The sequence below is a fragment of the Rhamphochromis sp. 'chilingali' genome, assembly GCF_963969265.1.
Source record: "Rhamphochromis sp. 'chilingali' genome assembly, chromosome: 15".
In the NCBI taxonomy this organism is placed as follows: domain Eukaryota; kingdom Metazoa; phylum Chordata; class Actinopteri; order Cichliformes; family Cichlidae; genus Rhamphochromis; species Rhamphochromis sp. 'chilingali'.
This window is the reverse complement of record NC_137942.1, coordinates 7,320,365-7,338,752: the sequence shown is the minus strand read 5'-3', so window position 1 is coordinate 7,338,752 and position 18,388 is coordinate 7,320,365. Positions and strand designations below refer to the sequence as shown.

The following is an 18,388-nucleotide window of genomic DNA, read 5'->3' as shown; positions in this document are numbered from 1 at the left end:
ACAGAAGAATGTCACGGCAAAGACTGATTTATGCCTCCGATTGCTTGAATTAAAAACATACTGACCGCAGAAAGAGGCTGCAGAGTTAGATCCTGATCCCAGGTCAGAGTTAAGATATAAAGTGTCCAGCTGCACATCCCTCACACTCCATGAAACCCCCCTTTTCCCACACCAGAAACCAAGCTTTGTGAACCAGACCGTCTGCACCATTACCCTTCTTACTCTCGGAGACCATCTGCCCTTCTCTCCCACCTTAAGACGGGGATACTCCAGCTAAGTCTCTTGCTCCGCCATGGTGGATTTACAGACAATCTGATATTCACTGAAACTACTCTGACCGCTGTAGATGTGTAACCTGGGGGTGGATTTAGGACACATATGGTAATTGTCTGTGTCAAATGAGGGATGAGTGAAGGTCATAGCTCTGGCTTTCGAAGAGTGTCCCCTGTAAGCTTTTGGCAGGGATTGTGTGTCTCCAGGCAGGCTTGAAGCAGAGGTTGGAGTCCATGAATGGAGACTGAGCAGACATGCAGAGATGAAAGCTGAATTGGCAGCTGTGGCTCTTGGCGTGGGAAGACTCCCGTAAGCGGCTTTTTCCCACTATGATTCCAGTTGGTTTCCTCACAGGCAAGGAGGTTTTGAAGTGGCTCCCTGATACTCATACCCCTTCAGAGTAATAGCAGCCACATGGGTCCGCCCCCCCCCCCCCCCCACCCCTAGCTTTGAGTCATCACAGCAGCCAAAGACCCCAATCTCAACAATTTTATCTTCTTTTTAAAAAATTGTATTTATTTTTTATCCATAGCTCGTGCTGAAGTTTTTATTTGCACTTTATATGATGCCATGGAGCATATGTAGTTACACTGTATCCTCCTGGCGGCAGACTACACTTCCTTTTGTACTTATGAGTAAACTTCCTCTGACTACATCTATTGATTCACATGAACTGCATCCAAAAATACAAATCTCAACACTTTTCCGAGAATACACAGACTGCTCTGGGTGGGAAAAGAATTAGAACAGCTATCAATGAATTATCCTTTCAGGCTTTCTTTAGCCTTTTTTTCTGTCATATCCACATTCCCGAGATTCTTGCTACTCCTGAAATTATACCTAATGCATTGTTTTCCCAACCCTGTGGTTAATTTTACAGTAAATACTCATTGGGAGGTTGCTTTTCTGTGTGATCTATGATGATTAGGCAGCTAACTATTTGTTTAAGCAAAATGCCAGAAACTGACTCACTCATTTCTTTATCTAAATCTGAATATTTGCTGTTTAATTGAGCTCTGTTGAATAAAGTGAGTATTTTGTGGGTTTGAACACATCACCTTGGGTTACAGAGGTGATTTGGTTCCCTTATGACAACATTCACATTAGGTTCAAGGTTCTTTATTTGTCACATGCATAGTTATACAAGTATAACACACAGTGAAATGTAGCCTGACACGCTCCTCGACATGTGCAAAAAAATTTGGGGGGGGGGGGGGGTGTAGAGGAAGAACATTATATATATATATATATATATATATATATATATATATATATGTAGTATATACATTGGGTGAATGTGCAGTAGTAGCAGCAAGCAGGTGAATTCTGTACATTGATATGAATAGACATCTGACTATTTTACAGGATAGACAATATAAACATATTTAAAATTAAAGGAATTGAAATGTACATTGTGCCTTGGTTTAGTGTCTGGAAGAGTCCTGACTCAGTCAATTATAGATGATGTGAGAGGGCGGGTGTGTGTGTTTAGGGCACGGATGGCTTGGGGATAGAAGCTCCTCTTGAGTCTCTCTGTCCTTGCCCGGAAGATGCGGAACCTTCTACCAGATTGCAGAAGTTGGAACAGTTTGTTGCCAGGATGGGACGGGTCCTTCAGTATCTGCGCTGCTCTAGTCCGGCATCTCCTGGTACAATTTAATCAATAAGACGTAATGTAGAGTCAGACAAATACTTGTAGTGCCTACTGTAGTTTACGTTTTAGACATTTTAAGGGACAGACTGTGTCAGACTGTGTTATTGTTGACATTTCATAGGTTCAGCAAAGAAATAGGACGTTCATATTGTATGTTTTGTTTTTATACTTCATAGGTCAGCGATAAGTGGTTTAACAAACAACAACAAATTCCTCAGTTACAAGGAGTGGACTGAAAGTGACTGAAATGGCAGTTGGAAAGCCAAAAGGAAAACTTGAAAGCCTGGAGAACTGTTGTTCAAGGCCACTGTAAAAGTTACAAGAAGGTCTGGCTCCTCGAAAGCAAAATATAAAGCAATGTGTAATAACTATACATTTACAGTCACTTTCCAGATTATAGGAGTGCGTTTAAATTTAAGTCCATCTTTATACAGTGAATTGAATATTTAGTAGGACATAAAACTTTTTAAAATAGCACCACATCAAAATGATGGAGCATAAAAGTGTTGCATATAAGAATACAACACTGGTTAGATCTAGTTTGTCAGGTTTCACTTTTAATTTCACCGATAATTATTGTGACACAGTGACTTTTATACGCGCTGCTTTTGCATTTTCACAGTACTCGAATTCAGTTTCTAAGGTACTCCGATCAGAGCTGTGTTGGGTGTGCTTTTGGCTTGGAGCCCTCCTCTCGTTCAGCGCACAGCCAGAGGGAGCCCGCATGCTTCGCGTCTGCAGGGCGGAGCGCACAGATTTATCCAACGCACCCTCATTTAATTTGACTCTCTCCGTGTGAAGTTTAGTACTCTAAAACAGCTCACTTCCGGTGCAGATAGCAACCATAAAAGCTTAAAAACGGCTTTAAATCGACTAGATACCTTCTCTCAAACTCATCCACGTTTAGAGCATTTCTATTGATGGCAAGTCCAAAATTGCCTCCCCCCCCCCCCCCCCCCCCCAGCGAATAAAAATAGACTGTTAAATCTTACGATAAATGACTACAGCACTAATGTTTATCTACAGCTTCCAGAAATATTTTTCTTTTGGAAGTTGTTTCTTTGAATTTGGGAATTTGGACACATTCCTCTCTCCAGCTTTACTTTGAAGGCGGAGTCTCTTGGCTTCCTGTGCACCCCCTCTTTGTATTTTGATGCCGCTACAGTCAGTTTCCAGGCAGGGCGAGTTCGCAGGGACTTAGATATGTACAACTGATGCGGTCTGCCGGAAGAAGAAGGAGAAGAAAAGGAGGAGGAGGCGGAGGGGCAGCGCACCGGACTGCCCCAAACAACGGGAAAAGACTTGGGAGTTGTTTTTTTTCCTTCTAGGAGGAAGGAAGCTGGAAAAGTGTCGAATATATAAGTTTGTGTTTGGAGCATTGTTACCCTCAGAGCTCCCCGTCTGCCTGTGCGGCAACAAATCTGCCTCTCCTCGTTGCAGCCAAACAGTTTCTGCTGTCCAATGAATGGAGTTGCTTTTTGCCTTGTTGGAATACCTCCCTACTCTGAGAACCACGTAAGTACGCCGAGCTGACAGTGTGGTCCTGCTCCTTACTTGTCGTTAGAGGTATTGATACTTGGACATATTGCGCTGTGGAGCGGTGCGCGCTCGGGCCGGTCAGAGAGCGTGATTTCCTAAGAGGATTAACTGTAGTTTACATAGCCACTGTGTACACACACACTCACAGTCATACTGTACAGAAATAAGTGTTTGATCAGAGTTTTTCTGCAGCTTTTGCGTCGCTGCTGTGGACGCAAGTGGTGCGCAAAGAAATGAATTTAATCAGCCGCTTTACGAAAGCGAACGTCCCATTTTACGCCCGGGTGGGTTCAGTCTTTTGTCCGCGTCTGGACTGCATCGGGACGCGGAGGAGCTGTCAGTCCAGACGGGACGTCCCAAATGGGGATGGTGCGTCACTCCTCCACTAGTATCGAGCTTCTCCTCATAAATCAAACATATTAATCACGCGGATTTGGCTGCATGGGGAGTCTTAATTGATTTAGCTCCATCAGGGGATGCTACCTTTAATCAAAACTGGTGGTCTGCTGCTTTTAATCTGTTACAAATAAGCTGTAAAGTGGTGGGAGATGACTGCTGACACACGAAGTGGTGGTGTAACAGTAAATGAGAAGATGGAAAGGTGTGACTTGGTCTCAATAAGCATCACAAGATACCGCGGCCACCATCACTCACTTACAGCAGCTGTTTTAAGCCTGCAGAGATATACATGCAATGGTAAGTTGTTGTTTTTTTCTCCTGAGCAATGCTCTGGATGTCTGTTGGTGTGGCTCTGGAGCTGTGCATTGAAGCACTCATAGTGAAGTCATGATGTGAGAGGAGAGGTCTGCTTGCATGTGTGTGTCTGCTCAGATTTAACCTCTGAGGGTCCTTATCATCTTGTGTGATATGGCTCCACGGTGAAAATGCAGGACTAGCAGATATTTCCTGTTCTTTGGTAAATTGCATTCATCTTTGTGTTTGACAGGGTGACGAGGTTATGTTTGCCAGTATCTCTGCTGTGTGTTGCAATATTGCTCTGAAATCATCAACCTCCGCTGTCACTCAGCGGAGGTTGTCACACAGCTTGCTAAGTACACGAGGCTCCGAGCCCTCTCAGCAGTACCTCATCCCTGCTGTTCTGCCCCGGTGCTGGAGTTGTACAGATCCCCTCAGCTGTACAGGACACTGAAAGACAAGAGTTCACGTTTAAAGAGCTACAGGATCCACATTAGGTGGCACAAGTCAGAAGACTGCAGTTCATGTTCTGTTTGGTTGGTTTGTGTTTTGCACTTTGTGTTGCTATTTATGTTAACTTCCACTCAGCAGTTAGGTTCAGACACCAAAAACCACTTAGTTAAGTTTAGAAAAAAAAAAGTTATTTGGGTTGAAAAGCTGACATTAACCTTGTATGTTGAAAAATGACAGTGTCTTTAAATATTATTTATTTATTTCTATGAATGAATTCAGAGCGAAAAACCTGTCTTACTATTTCCTAAACCCAGTGTTCCCAGACCAAACTCCCATGGCACCAAGTGTGCATGCATTTTTAAAGCCGGCTCAATGCGGACTACAGATTAATATAAGAAAAACAACTTGTGCATTCCTGATCTACACAGCTGCGTTCGGTTTACTGGCCGGGTGCTGTGTGTGTCTGCTCAGATTTAACCTCTGAGGGTCCTTATCTCCCTGAAATAGCAGATATTTGCTTTTGTTCTTTGGTAAATTTCATTCATCTTTGTGTGTGTTTGACAGGGTGACGAGGTTACCTTTGCCAGTATCTCTGCCGTGTGTTGCAATATTGCTCTGAAGGAATCAACCTCCGCAGTCACTCCGCAGCGCGCTCAGTCTTGCTGTAATTAGGAATTTGTCTGTTTTTATAGCTCGGCTCTACATTTTTTCCCTCCTCTCTGTTCTTGCAGAGTTTATCACCTCCAGCAAAGAGCAACACTTCCTCTTGTGTGGTCGCACATTGATTGAGCCTCTGCTGTTTTATGTCACTGCAACAGAGCTGCGAAAGCCCCTTCAGACCCACTGAATTCACTTTTATCTGTTATGTAGTATCACAGTAAAACATGAAACACTTTGATGCCGTGCGTGTTCCCACATAAAACTGTAATTGAAATGAACAGGAACTCATAAAATTCAAAGGGTTTGATATCCCTCAGAAAGACTGCCTTAGCTGTCTCTTGTTGCAGAGGCTTCTGTGCTGAGTTCAGCTCATCTCATTTCAGTCCCTGATCTGTTCTAAACCCTGTGCTTCAGCCAACACCCTGCTCTTCTTTTTAGCAGTGTTTTTTTTATTTTTTTTTTTATGCGATGGTGCAGGAAATGAGTCGCATACATCCATCAGCACAGATGGAAATGATCGGGATTGTTCTCCTCTCTTGCCCGAGTATTGGCAAGCGCACAATTGAACATTATTCCTTAGCGAGATGCAGGATGACACTAGAATCTAATAAAATGTCTAATTTGTCAAAATGAGGCGCAAAGTGAATCAGGCTTTGTGTGTTCCTCCAACATTCGAGCACAGAGAAGAGGAAGGGTGGAAAGTGTCTGTGTGATGAGAGCAGTTATGATGTTGTCCAGTGGGACTGGTTTAATGTTGTTAGCAGTTCTGCTCTAATGTAGCAGTGCAGCGTTTGCGGGTGAGATCGATACCGGCAGCGGAGAGCAGGGAGGGGGAAGAGGGCAGGATGAGCGGCACTCCTGATGTCTAATGCTGCATTGTGCCACGTGATGCTGGAATATGTTGATGATGGGAAACATGAGAGCACTTTTATGAAAATCTTGCCTTGAGCTGGTCGATGTTAAAGCTCACGTTTGTCCCTGCGGCACGCCTGTGTTTGTTCACTGATACACTGCAGACTAACGCAGCATCACCCTGTAGCTGTTATTATGTGCAAATCCTTCAGTTCTCTCTACTGATCTGGAGTCAGTTATCACACTGAGGTCCAGTCTCAGAAGTTGCTCATTGCCTCAGAGAAAACCTCTTCTGGCAGAGGCAGTGGATCACAGGACAACCACCTCAGAGAGGCTGCAGACCTCAGACCACAGAACAGTCTGCAGGTCCAGGATCAGCTCCTGGTCAAGGCAACCTTAACTGAAAGCATCTGTAAGAGGCTGCAGAGGAAAGCATTTCAGTGATCATTAGCAGATGGCCTCACCACGTAGTAGGCACATCGCAGAGCAGATGCTGCAGTCCTGACTATTTTACAGATTTTCAAAACGGTTAGGCTTTCTTGGACTTCTTTTTTTATTTTACAAAATATGCATTTTCCAAAAAACGTTTTGCTTTCATTCACTGCTCTGTACTGTTAAAGTAAACGTTGGTTCACTTTACCGTCAAACAGGTGGTAAGTGTCACCGCCACCATGAAGCAGAGTCACATCTGTAGGTGAATCTGCTAACAGGACCTTCAAGTTTTAATATCCACATTTGGATCCGAAGTATTCGTACTGAGGAAGTGATAGGATGACATTATCGTATCGATATTTGTACTTTTAGTCATTTGGTTACATTGTTTCATTTTGAGGATGGTAAAACAAAAATGTTTAGGATCAGCTGCAATGTACTAATACTACAACTCATAGGCTAATACGACGTATAAGCTGTGAATATTTCTTTATTACACCATATATTGCAATTAAATTGTTTAATATAGCGATTCAATTGTTAACAGTGGAGTCAAAAGATAAGCCAAGTCAGGAAACTGTACAAAAAAAGCCCCAAAATGCATTAATCTCTCATTAAAGCTGTTCCACGATTGTTGTGCACCTTTTGTTTTTGTTATTCCAGCCACGAAAGTAATTCCTTTGCTTGTATTGTGCATTGCATTATGGGACAGGATTGTCCACAGAATCAAACAGAATCAAGCAGTACCCAAAATATCGGCGAAGCTACACAGAGCACACTGTAAAGTAAAGTTTGTGTTTTCTCTGTGTTATTGCAGGATGTGTTGTTGAGATTTGGTGCTGTATTAAAAAAAGAAAATCACTTAAATTGAATGGACCATCCTACATCAGTCAGTTCGTACCTCACACCTCCTCCCCTCCGCCGTCACCCCTGCTGCATTCCTCTAACCCAGAGACAACAGCTGCACCGCTGCTCTCACACCTCACATCCACAGTTATTAACCCTGTGAGTCTGTGTGTGTGTTGACACATGTTAATGACACTCAGACACAGTCAAGCACACAGGTGTTCGCAAAATTAGCCACTCCTGCTTGTTTACATCCTACTTAAAGGGTCAGAGTTACACCTAAAACTCATAATCTGTGCGCAGGTGCATGAAACGTACACACAACAGACACGCACAGATGCTTTTTGGCATTGAGGCCAGTCTGAAAACTAGCTCTGGGAGAGTTTTAATTTGGCCTTCTCCCCCATGTGTGCATGAGGAAGTCCTTGATGTTGTACAAACATGGGCCAGCCGGTATAAAGGTAGGCGAAGGACATCAGTCATCATTGACCTTGTTTGCTGTGGTACAAGGGGAGCAGCTGTTGTAGCTCTGCAAAGCAGGCGTGTTTCTGCTACTAATGGCTCCTTATTGATCTTCCTGTAGGTAGTCAGCCAGTCTGCATTTCTCTCTGCCACGGTTAAGCATCAGTAATTGGTTTAGTTTTGTTTTTAAAAATTTTACATTTGTATCTGTTTATTATGCAGTGGATGAAAGGTGAGGACTTTTATAGGGTGTGCATGATGCTCTGTGCACATGTGCAACATGTTCTCATCCCAGGATGCAGATACTGCTGTTCTGTCCCGGTGCTATGGGAGTTGTAGAGATCCACAAGATCTCTTGCTGCAGAGCCTCAGCAGCACTGGACAGTGAGGGATAAGAGTTCATTTTTAAAGAACTACAGGATAGCACAAGTCATAAGTCTGCAGATCACTTCCTGTTTGTGTTTTGTGCTTTGTTATTGGGCTTTCACTCGCTATTTATGTTCAGTTTCACTCAGCGGGTAGGTTTAGATGCCCAAAACTACTTGGTTAAGTTTAATGGAAGTGGAACTCAAGTTTGTATATAAACCATCATAATCAAATAACTTGATATTTGTGCTTCCTGGGAGGCATTGCTGTTCTCTGAAACTGGCCAAAGAATTAAGAGAATTTCTAATTATTTACACACTGGTGAGACGCTCTGCTGGGTGAAAAGTGACGGATCTCATACCTACCTAGCCCTTCTCTTGCAGGGCACGCTCGGCCTGTGTTGTGCCTCAACTGGGAGATTTTCCTGTGGCGTCTGACTGGCAGGCGGTGGGAGGTTTGGTGTAAAACAAAGCCTTTCTCTCAGAAACAGATGAGAGCTAATTAGATTCAGCCTGTCGATGGTCTGGCATGCGTCAGTACCTCTTTGTATTTGTGCCTACAAAGACGCTGTGTTGGTGTGTGTCTCGAAGTGTTGTTTCTGCAAAGGAAAATATGAGGCTGTTGTACAGCACATTACATTGCATGAGGGGTTTATTGTTGACATATTGAAGAATGAAGAGCACTCCAGGTCTTGTTTGGAAATGCAGACTTGACTCTGTCTGTATCTGCTTGCAGGATCAGTCTGAAGGCAGCAGCTCAGGGTGAGGTTTGACTCAGGGTCAAGGTTCAGAGGTTAGGGGCCCCACTCGTCACACACTTGGCCCCCAGTAAAGAGGCTAAAGAGGCAGGCGGGAACGCCTGTCACTGTGTGCAGCAGGGGGGCACAAGGGTTAACCAAGGGCTCCTGTGTGACTGATTTACATTCACATCATCTGATCCTGCATGTTGTTTCGTCTCGGTGTCGACTGTGCACAGTTCTACTTTTCTTGCACATGTTCTGTTTTTGCAAAGAGAGAGCTGTCTTAAGAGCGAGTGTGTGTTTGCAGAACACTATATGGAGCGATGCATCTTGCTCTCATCAGCTGTGCACTTCTTTTTTTTTTTTTTTTTTTTTTTTGCAAACAGCGGGGATTGCACTGGAATGTGAGAGAGACTAGGGTGGAGGAAGGGTAAAGAAAAAGGGAAGATAACAAAATCGGGAGAATCCTGATGAGTCATGTGAGGGGAAGCACTGAAAGGTAAAGAAATAGGAAAGAAAAAGAGGTTGTTCCTCCATAACTTCCATATAACCACCCAACTTCTCCCTCTCATCATATAATATGCACCATTTGCACTGATTGCATAAGTGGATGCATAACGAGCCCATTAAAATCCTTTTAGTTTCAACCAACCAGGCTGATTAGAAAACATCAGAAATTGTGTTTATTTTTGTTTCAGTGTGTCTTCATGATATGAATCTCCAATTACACGTGATGGCTGAAGAGCGCTAACGTAACTTTCTTTTTCGGTGTGATGCGAAATGTTAAAGCATCCAAAGAAGAAAAAGAAGAAGAGTTGTGTTTGCTTATTAGTGAGATGATGTTTGCTCACTGTATTTAACTTCTCAGAAATGCTGCTCTGTTGTTTATACTGTAAATGACAGCCGGCCAGGTACCGTCCATCAAAGCTGCAGTTGTGAGTTGATGAACTGTGAATTGCAGGTCACACACACGGTAGATCGCTGTTTTTTTTCATTGGAGGTTGAGCGCTGACTCACTAACCTCTATCTCTGTTTCCCAAACATCCCAGGCCGCAGTGCTGCAGTGTGCATGCACGCGCAACAACAACAGCAACGGTGTGTTTCGTGCTATTTGTAAGCGGTCTCAGATGGGAAGGCTGTTTTGACAGTCTGGTGAAATCATGGGACAGAGATTATCAGGAGGCTAATGAGCTAAGGATGCTGGGAAAAGATAAAGCGCTGTGGTTTTCCTGATGCCTGGTGGTTGAGCACAACATCGTCTCTGTTTACATATTCGCTTAGATTCTCTCATTGGATAATCCTAGTCATACGATTTATTTGGTTTGCTGGTTTTGTGTGTAACATTACTCTGAGATGTTGTCTCACTTTGTTATTGTGCAGCTTTAAATCAGTAGCTTGATGCTGCTTGTATTCGGGTTTCAACACTTAACAAGAAACTACAGTCAGAAGAGAAAAAAACATCCTTGCTAAAAAAAAATATCCAAGTTTTAGCTTCAAATTTTGACATCCATCCATCCTTTTTTCCACTTATCCACTTCAGGGTGATGGTTTTGGGTTGTGGGGAGCCTGGAGCCTATCCCAGCTGCTATAGGTAAGAGGTGGGGTACATCCTAGACAGGCTGCCAATCTGTCAAAGAAAGCTGGGACAACTAAGGCTAATCGAAAAGCAGCAAATTTCAACCTACACTTCCCAAAATATTCATATTCTCTTAAATATCATTAGATATGCTAAAAGTATTGTAAAGAAAGAATCAGCTGATTCTGATGGGTGACCAGCTGTTACAGACCCTTATTTACAAGGAGGTCACTACAGTTTGTACCTTCTTGTTTGATTTGGGAAAGTTTTTATCCCAGATGCCCGTCCTAATTTAACATTGAGGGGTTTGTGTATCCTTGTCTGGTGGAAGTGTAAACTACTACACTATGGAGTTTGCAAACTTAAAAAATTTGGGTCCCTTATTTTTCTTTCTTTTAAATTTAGAGCAAAGAAACCCATATTTAATCCAGATATATGGATTTGATTTGAAAGTGAAATCAAGCTAAGGAATGTGGCTCAGGAATGTGAGACACAAAAGCTTAAAAGCTTAAAATCAAAGGCGCCAAACTAAAGGTGAAATCAAAAATGATTACCAGATATGGACTAAATTTTTGAGAAAGCATGAGCATAAGAAGAGTAGAGCACAACATTTAGTTTGCTGGGATATGGTCACCTCTGCGACTCCCTGATAACTGCCGCCGCTAGGGAAAAATTTGTATTAACAACTGGTGAAAGAATGTTTGCAGATAAATTGGCATTTTCCATGCAAACGACAGGTAACTTTGGCAGTCTTTTTGCAACCAAAGCAATGGCAAGGAGGTTTTCCAGACTGTATATCTCTTTGTGACCTATTTCACATAGCATCAGCCAACAACCACTCACCAGCTGAGCAGGAAATAGACATTTTTCCCTAGCAACCTGGGGTTAAAAGGGGGTCGCTGATCAGTCTCTAGGCTGATGTGAAGCCTTACTTGCTCAGGCAAATACACAGCAGTTGTGTTCTGTTGGCTGAAGGTTTGCATGAATTCAGATGTACTCAAACTCAACTCTAACTCTGCACACATTGAGCTTCACTATTCTCACTCGTATCTCTTCCGGCTTCCTTCTCTTCTCTACTCTTTGTTGGTCTTTTTCCCTCTCTGTGTGTGACTGTGTGTGTCACAGTTCTTATTAATAGAGTAGTACTTTTTTCTTCTTCTCTGGCTTCTTCCGAATTTGAAGCTTTCTTGTTTTTTCATTTCCTTGTGAATCGCTCGTTGCTTTGATCCCCTCTCTGCTTCCTTCTTTGGGCATCTCCTTTCAGGATACTCTGCTGCCGCCGCTGCTTTCAATTCTGTCTGTATGTGCCGTCTGTGAGCAGAATGTCATCCTTAAAGCAGCGGGTATTCACATGTAGGTTTTTGCCATGAAGGGTTTGTTTTTGTACAGTTCTTGTATATCCAACCCCCCCACCCACCCACCGCCCTGAGTTTACAGAGTGAAAACTAACAGTCCAGTGTGTTTCTGTTAACTTTCCTCTTCACTATAAGCAATGGCAACGTGTCTTTAATCCGAATAACAGAGTGAAAACATATGCGAGTGTATGATTCCTGTGTTAACAGTTGGAGGCCTCTCCAGGCGTCCCATTAGCTAAGCAAAATAAGAATACAAGCGCGAGCCTAATTTCCTTCAGGTGGCAAATTTGACCTTCTTTTCTGAGGTGATAGAAGTCATGAGGCTACAAAAGGACAGTTTATTTCTGCAGGGTGAACAGTCTCTGGGTTGCATTAAAAGGCTGCTAATACAGAGTGACAGAGGTTAAAGATGCAGACATAGCATCATCAGCTTGGCATATGGATCTCATCGTTGCTCGGCGCGCTCAAAAGGGCAGTGCCTTTGGGATCTGCTCGAATATTAGGACTAAACAGGGTTTTACATCACAGTCAACAGGAAGGAGCAGATGAAGTGATAGCGTGGGACGATCGCCCTGTATTCGAAACATGCCAGTCAGTATCTGCAGAGCATCTCTGCTCTGCTGGGGAATGCTGAAGAGAAGAGATGGTTTGCAAAAGCCCCTTTGGATTTAATCTGAGGATCGCCAGGTTTATCTCAAAGTGAGAACAGAAGCTGAAGTTACTGCCAGAAAAATCACGGCTAGCAAGTTTCGCTTGACCTCTGCATCACATGCGTTTGGCTGTGCTTCAGATTTGACTAGATTGAAAAAGGGAAGAATTGATGTGTCTGCCTCCAAACTCCTTTAAACTGTAGTAATTGATTACGTGCAGTTGCTATCTTTTGCCCGGTGGCATCATGCGTACACTGTTAAAGAGAGACTTTGCGAGCCCGTGGAGAGTCATGTGAATCACAACACTGATCTTAATTTGAGATGGTCTATGTGAAATATTGGAAAATCTTACTGAACTTTTAGACAGTGGGAATTTGTCCAGCTGGGTTAAGAGCTGCATCAGTGTACTCGTGCATCTGCAAAAGCAGTCTTTAAAACTATTTTCACATCCCCAAATACCCAGACGTAACCCACAGATTCCCAGGTGATCAGATTCCATCTGTGAGACCCAAACATAAGAAAAGCTTTCATTAACTTAAACTATTCTTCACTACTCTGAGAGCTCCCTAAATGGCTACTCTACACCCCAGACTCAGCTTTGAGAATTGCTGGATTGTACAGTCCTGTGTGAACTTAGTGATGGAGACTTCCTCGGCGTGGTGTGAGCGGTGGTGCATGGCAGGAATGTAAGAACCAGATGACCACAAATGGAAACTCCAGGGCTGATGGAGGCAGTCAAGCAGGCCATCTCGCTAGCTCTAATAAACACTCTGACTCCTTTCTGCAGTCGTCTTTCTCTTTCTTTTTTAACTGCCTCGCTCAGTTTCCCAACCTGGCTTAGCATCGCCTCCACCACGCCCCACATGTTGGACCGCCGCCTGGTTTTTGTCCCCCCTAGGGCTGAAGCTTAAGTTCAGCTTCAGCCAAGGAGAACAGCAACGTCATCTCCGAGTCCCAAAGTTATAATTTTCATCTGTTAATTATACAGAAGCAGAGATGAGCTAAATATATACATGTGGGTCTGAAGAGGGAAGCAACCGAGAAGAGGGGGCTCAAAGTACGGCCGCGCTTCTTCCAAACGCGGGCGAGGGGGGTGGAGAGAGTCAAAAGGCCTGCTGGAGCCCTGTGGTTTTCTGTTGCTGAGGCCTGCTTCTGAAAACAACCAGGAAAGAAAGAGAAGAAAAGGGAAAAAGGGGAAAAAGAAGGGAGGGGTAGCAAGGGAGGGCATCTTACTGCAGTGGAGCTCCGACGTGACGCTCTGATTGCTCCCAGCGGTTGTGGTCAGTACAGTGGAGCGGTGAGGGGTGGGGAATACAGTGCAAGGAGCAAAGTTAGCTCTCTGCCAGATGTCGTCATAGATCCCGTCAGTATCAGAAGACTCGTTATACGGTACAGCTGGGAATTTACCTGATAAAACCCAGCCGTCGCCTCATAGTGGCTTTCAGAAGCAGCAGGATGTGGCTGTTGTTTCGGTCCTCTTTGTTTCATGTTCTTTGGCTAAGCGTGAGGGGATGGGACATGACTAAAAACACAGTGGAAAGAGAGCAGATCTTTAGCAGGAACCAGTGTGTTTTGATTTAAGCGTTCTTGGTGACTGCTCGGCCGTCACACATCTTTCATGCATCAAAAGGTGGAACGTTTTCAGACTTCCAGATTTCAGACATGTCTGAAAAGAGAGGAAGGATCTAGCATTCACACCTGGCTCTTTAAAATGAGCCAAGTGGTTTTACAGTCTGAGAGTCTTAAAGTTCAGACCTATAGTAACTATTAAGGTCAAACATAGGCAACTTGATAGTATTCATGGCAACTTTGAGCTGTAATTATCATCTATTTAACATGCCATTCCCTCTCACCCTTCACTAAAAATAAGCGGACACAAAAAGTTAAACTGTTAATGCATGCATGAAATATCCAGTAAGAGACGAAGCTTCTTCTTCATTTTAGTTCCGTTTTATTATCGAAGTGACCTGAACATAAAACATGCAGTCGACTAGAGGAGCCACTTCTCGTTAATTAGGTTAAAGTGGAGCACCGTCTCTCCACTTAGTGTATGTCATAGTGTGTGTGTGTGTGTGTGTGTGTGTGTGTTTTGCCTGTATGCTTCATCGCTCTTTATCACATGCACAAATAGAAACCATCTTTTCCTTCACACATCCAGGTTTGATCCCATGCAATATGGCCTGCGGGTCTCTCCTTGCTATGAAAAATTTATAGCCACGAGAGACCCACCCATTAAATTTGAGAAGTATAAATGCGACACTATCAGATGTTGAAACTTTTTGAATTTGCTTCCAGAAAGCCCGTCCAACAAAGTTCAGACGGGGAGAGCAAAAGCCTGCAAAGATTGTGTCATGTTAAAACAAAACACCGGCCAACAACATGAAGAAGATCATCCCAGTGGAGCTGAGGACGTTACATGTAATTGGAGGAGAAGTTCATCACTGTGGAAGACTTAAGAGGCATTCACACAACTATATATGGGGATTAAATAAAGATTCAGATAATCTGAATCTTGTAAACTGCCTGTGGATGGTTTTGATATTCAGGCTGTTTACAGGAAAATCATTTTATAGATCCAGGAGCATTTTTGAAAACCATGTCAATGAATAGTTGGTTCTTTTATCGTAAGCGATGCAATTCAAACACACTCAGAAACAGTGACACTTACTGTGTGCCTGAGATTATTTTTAGGGGTTTTCATGGCTTACTTGCACATCTGTGAAGGCAGCATTAATGCTGAATGATACATACATGCTGCAATTCCGCCAGCATGCTTTTCAAGACAATACCAAGATATTGTCCATGTGCTCAGTTTGCCTGCCTGCAACCCAAACCTGTTACTCATTAGCAGAATTTGACGACTTATTTAAAAAATCTATACCAGAGGAGTCCCCAAACTCTTGAGTATTTATTTGCTTTAAAGAGTACACCTCTCTTCCCAAGCAATCCCAGAATTCTGTTAAAAGAAGAGGTGATGTGCACGTTTTTGGAACGCGAGTTGGAAAACAGGGCAAAAATCCATAGGATAGATTATTCTCAACACTCACTTACACATCTCTTAGTGTGTTTAATCATTTGTCAGCAGACTGTCTGTTAATGGATTCATTTCTTAGCCTTTAATTAGCTTGATTGAGCAAAGAAGTGACATTTTTGTGGTTTAGCCTCCAGCCGTGCAGTCTGGACTGTCGTCGTTTATGTGCTGCGTTATTTAAATGAAACAATAGAGGAGGTATTTAGAGTGCGTCTCTGCGTAAATACGCGCCTGCGCCGCCGCTGTCTGAGCCCAGATGTTTAAATCGTCCTCTCCTGTCTCCTCTCCATCTGCTCTCTTCAACTTCCTGACTCTTGCTTCTGCTTTAGATCACTCTCTGTCCTCATTCTTTATTCCCTCCAAGTTTCCCCCCCTTTACCCCGGTGTTCGCTCTCCAACATCTGTCAAAGCCCCCACCCTTTCGTGTTCTGCTTCCTGCTCTGTATCGGGCATTTTTGTCCACGTAGATGCTTTGTAGGCCGGCGGGCTGACTCATGTATCCCAGCGTTCCCTTGTGGCAGAAGTAGCACAATAGGCACATTTTTTGTGTTATAATTTCCAAAAAATGGGTTATATGAATGAATCATATAAATTGAATTAATGAATCAATTCTTGTGAAAAGGAGCAGATTGTCACATTTGGGAAGCTGGAGTCCTAGTCCACCTAGTTAAATGATTTAAGAAGTTATTATCAGTGCTAAATGATTACCTGTGATTTAGGTCCCTAATTGAGATTGTGTTGTTACTATCAACTTATCTGATGTGTTAAGCCAGCCGAATGATTGTTGATTAACACTGCAGTAAAAGAGTGACATGCTATAACACTGAAAGCCAAAGATTCACTGGTTTGGCAGGTTTTGTAAGACTTCCGTTATGATACACCACAGCTTCAGATTTCACGCTGTTGGGCATCAATGTTTTTTTACTATTTTCGGGACTAAACAGACATTAATCTTAACCTGGTTAATTATAGAAATAATCTTTTTGTGGCCCGTTTTTAAAGCAGTGTAATGTCGGTTCAGATTAAAAGCTTGACTCATATCAGTAATTACAGACTTCTTGTACATTATTAGCTTCATGGAGCTAATAATATCTTAAGTGTGTGAGTGAGTGGGCGGGAAAAGGTGACTAAAGAGTTGATATTTCAGTTCTCAGCCAGCTCACTTGGGCTGATGTCATGTGGAGTGCATGCATAATGCAGTGGGTTTAACACAGAAGACGCTTCTTCTGGTTTGCAGATTTGAGTCATGCATTGTTGTTGTTGTTGTTGTTGTTGTTGTTGTAAAAGTCCTCTGGCCAGTCAGGGAGGGTTAGACCACCCCGGTACCACCTCAGCTGTGTGTTGATTAGATATCTGACCCTTGCACGTTTCGTCTCGCTCTGCACCTGCTATCGTCTCAGAGCTTCGCACAACAGAGACCACAACAGGTGTGACCTCCCTAATGTCCAGCCACAGTCTCCCACCCCGAGCTTATCCATTTGTAACTCATTTACAACCACGAATCGCAGATAACGGCTTATAGGTCGGCTTCTTGCACTTCCTCGCCCTGGGCACACACTCATGCCACCTATTGTTGTAAAACTTTACATTTACTTGTAGCTCATCACCCTTTGCTCTATCCCCTGCGGCCCAGTGCCCTCTGGGCTTTTCCCCCCACCCATCTGCTTTTAGACCCTGGGTTGCAGCTGCCCTCTAGTGTCTGCTGTCTGCTCACTACATCATGAATGCTGTTACAAAGGCCTATAGGTTCCATGGCATGGGGATTTACTGGAGATTAAAGTTAAAATTAACCATCTTAAAACAGCTACATCCCCTTTTTTCACACAAGCGCTTGCTTTTGTACAATCTACTTCAGCAGATTACGCTTAATGTCTGTCTAGACGGAGAAATCGACTCCATGCTGATGCCATCTAGAGCCAATTATTGAACCGCTACATGTGAAATGTGCTCTAACAAAACTTTTATTCACTCATTCTTTTATTAAAATAGCCTCATGTTTCATAACTGTAGATTATATTTAGTTAAACCTAAGAAATACTGAGGCACAGAAAAGTTTTTCACAGCCGCTTTGTGAACACTCTTTTAAATGTTTTCTTAAAGCACAAAGGCAAAAACAAAAGTCCCCAATTCTTGGTGGGAAAATGGAAAAGACAAACAGCTTTGTTTAAGGAAAAAGTGTGGCTTTGATTTGTTTGTTACTCATCTTGGGGGACCCCCTCGGAGCTTGGTAACCGTGGCGGTGCATCGGGCATATATTTGTGGTAAAATCTGAATCATTCCTTAGTTTCCAGTGTGATGACACAGATAACTCATGTGGGCTCCTTTATCGCCTTTCCTGGCACATGTTGAGTGTGTCACCGGAGTTTGTCTCACCAGAGGCGACGGGATTTTCCTCAAGGGTTTCCAGACGTCAGATTATAATGATATTAAAGTTCTTTATCTATGTATTGTCTTTGTTGTGTCAGTCATTGTAAGCATCAAACCCCGTCTGTCCTTTTCTGACCCTTTTTGTGCCTTTTCTTGCAGCCTGTGTTTAGAGAAGACATCCTACGGTTGTGTCTGCAGTGCGGTTTGTTAGCGACAGGCCAACCAAGCGCTCAGTCAGCACTCTGAATGGCTTCACTCTGCTCTTTCTTGCCTTTTTTCTCCTCATCACAGCTCTGTTTTGTAGATGCAGCAGAGAAGAGACAGACTTTTGTTTTGCCTTGCGAGGAAGCTGCAGTGGGGAAAACAAAAAGGGTAGGGAGGCCACTGTGTGTTAATTGGTTGGCTCACTGTCATGATCCGACTATGAGAGGGATTAA

The 18,388-nt window shown here is 43.3% G+C and overlaps 1 protein-coding gene across 2 annotated transcripts in view; it reads left to right on the top strand.

Moving 5' to 3' along the window:
* arhgap23a (Rho GTPase activating protein 23a) overlaps positions 1-18,388 on the top strand; it is a 69,137-nt gene that overhangs the window by 11,602 nt on the left and 39,147 nt on the right. Inside the window, exon 1 of one of the 2 annotated variants that reach the window (XM_080906455.1) lies at positions 3,117-3,442. The exons of the other annotated variant lie outside the window; for it this stretch is intronic. Coding sequence (XP_080762581.1) covers positions 3,389-3,442 — 54 coding nt within the window. The 5' untranslated portion in view covers positions 3,117-3,388. Of the gene's footprint in view, positions 1-3,116; positions 3,443-18,388 lie in introns of those variants that run through there. 2 annotated transcript variants of the gene reach the window in all.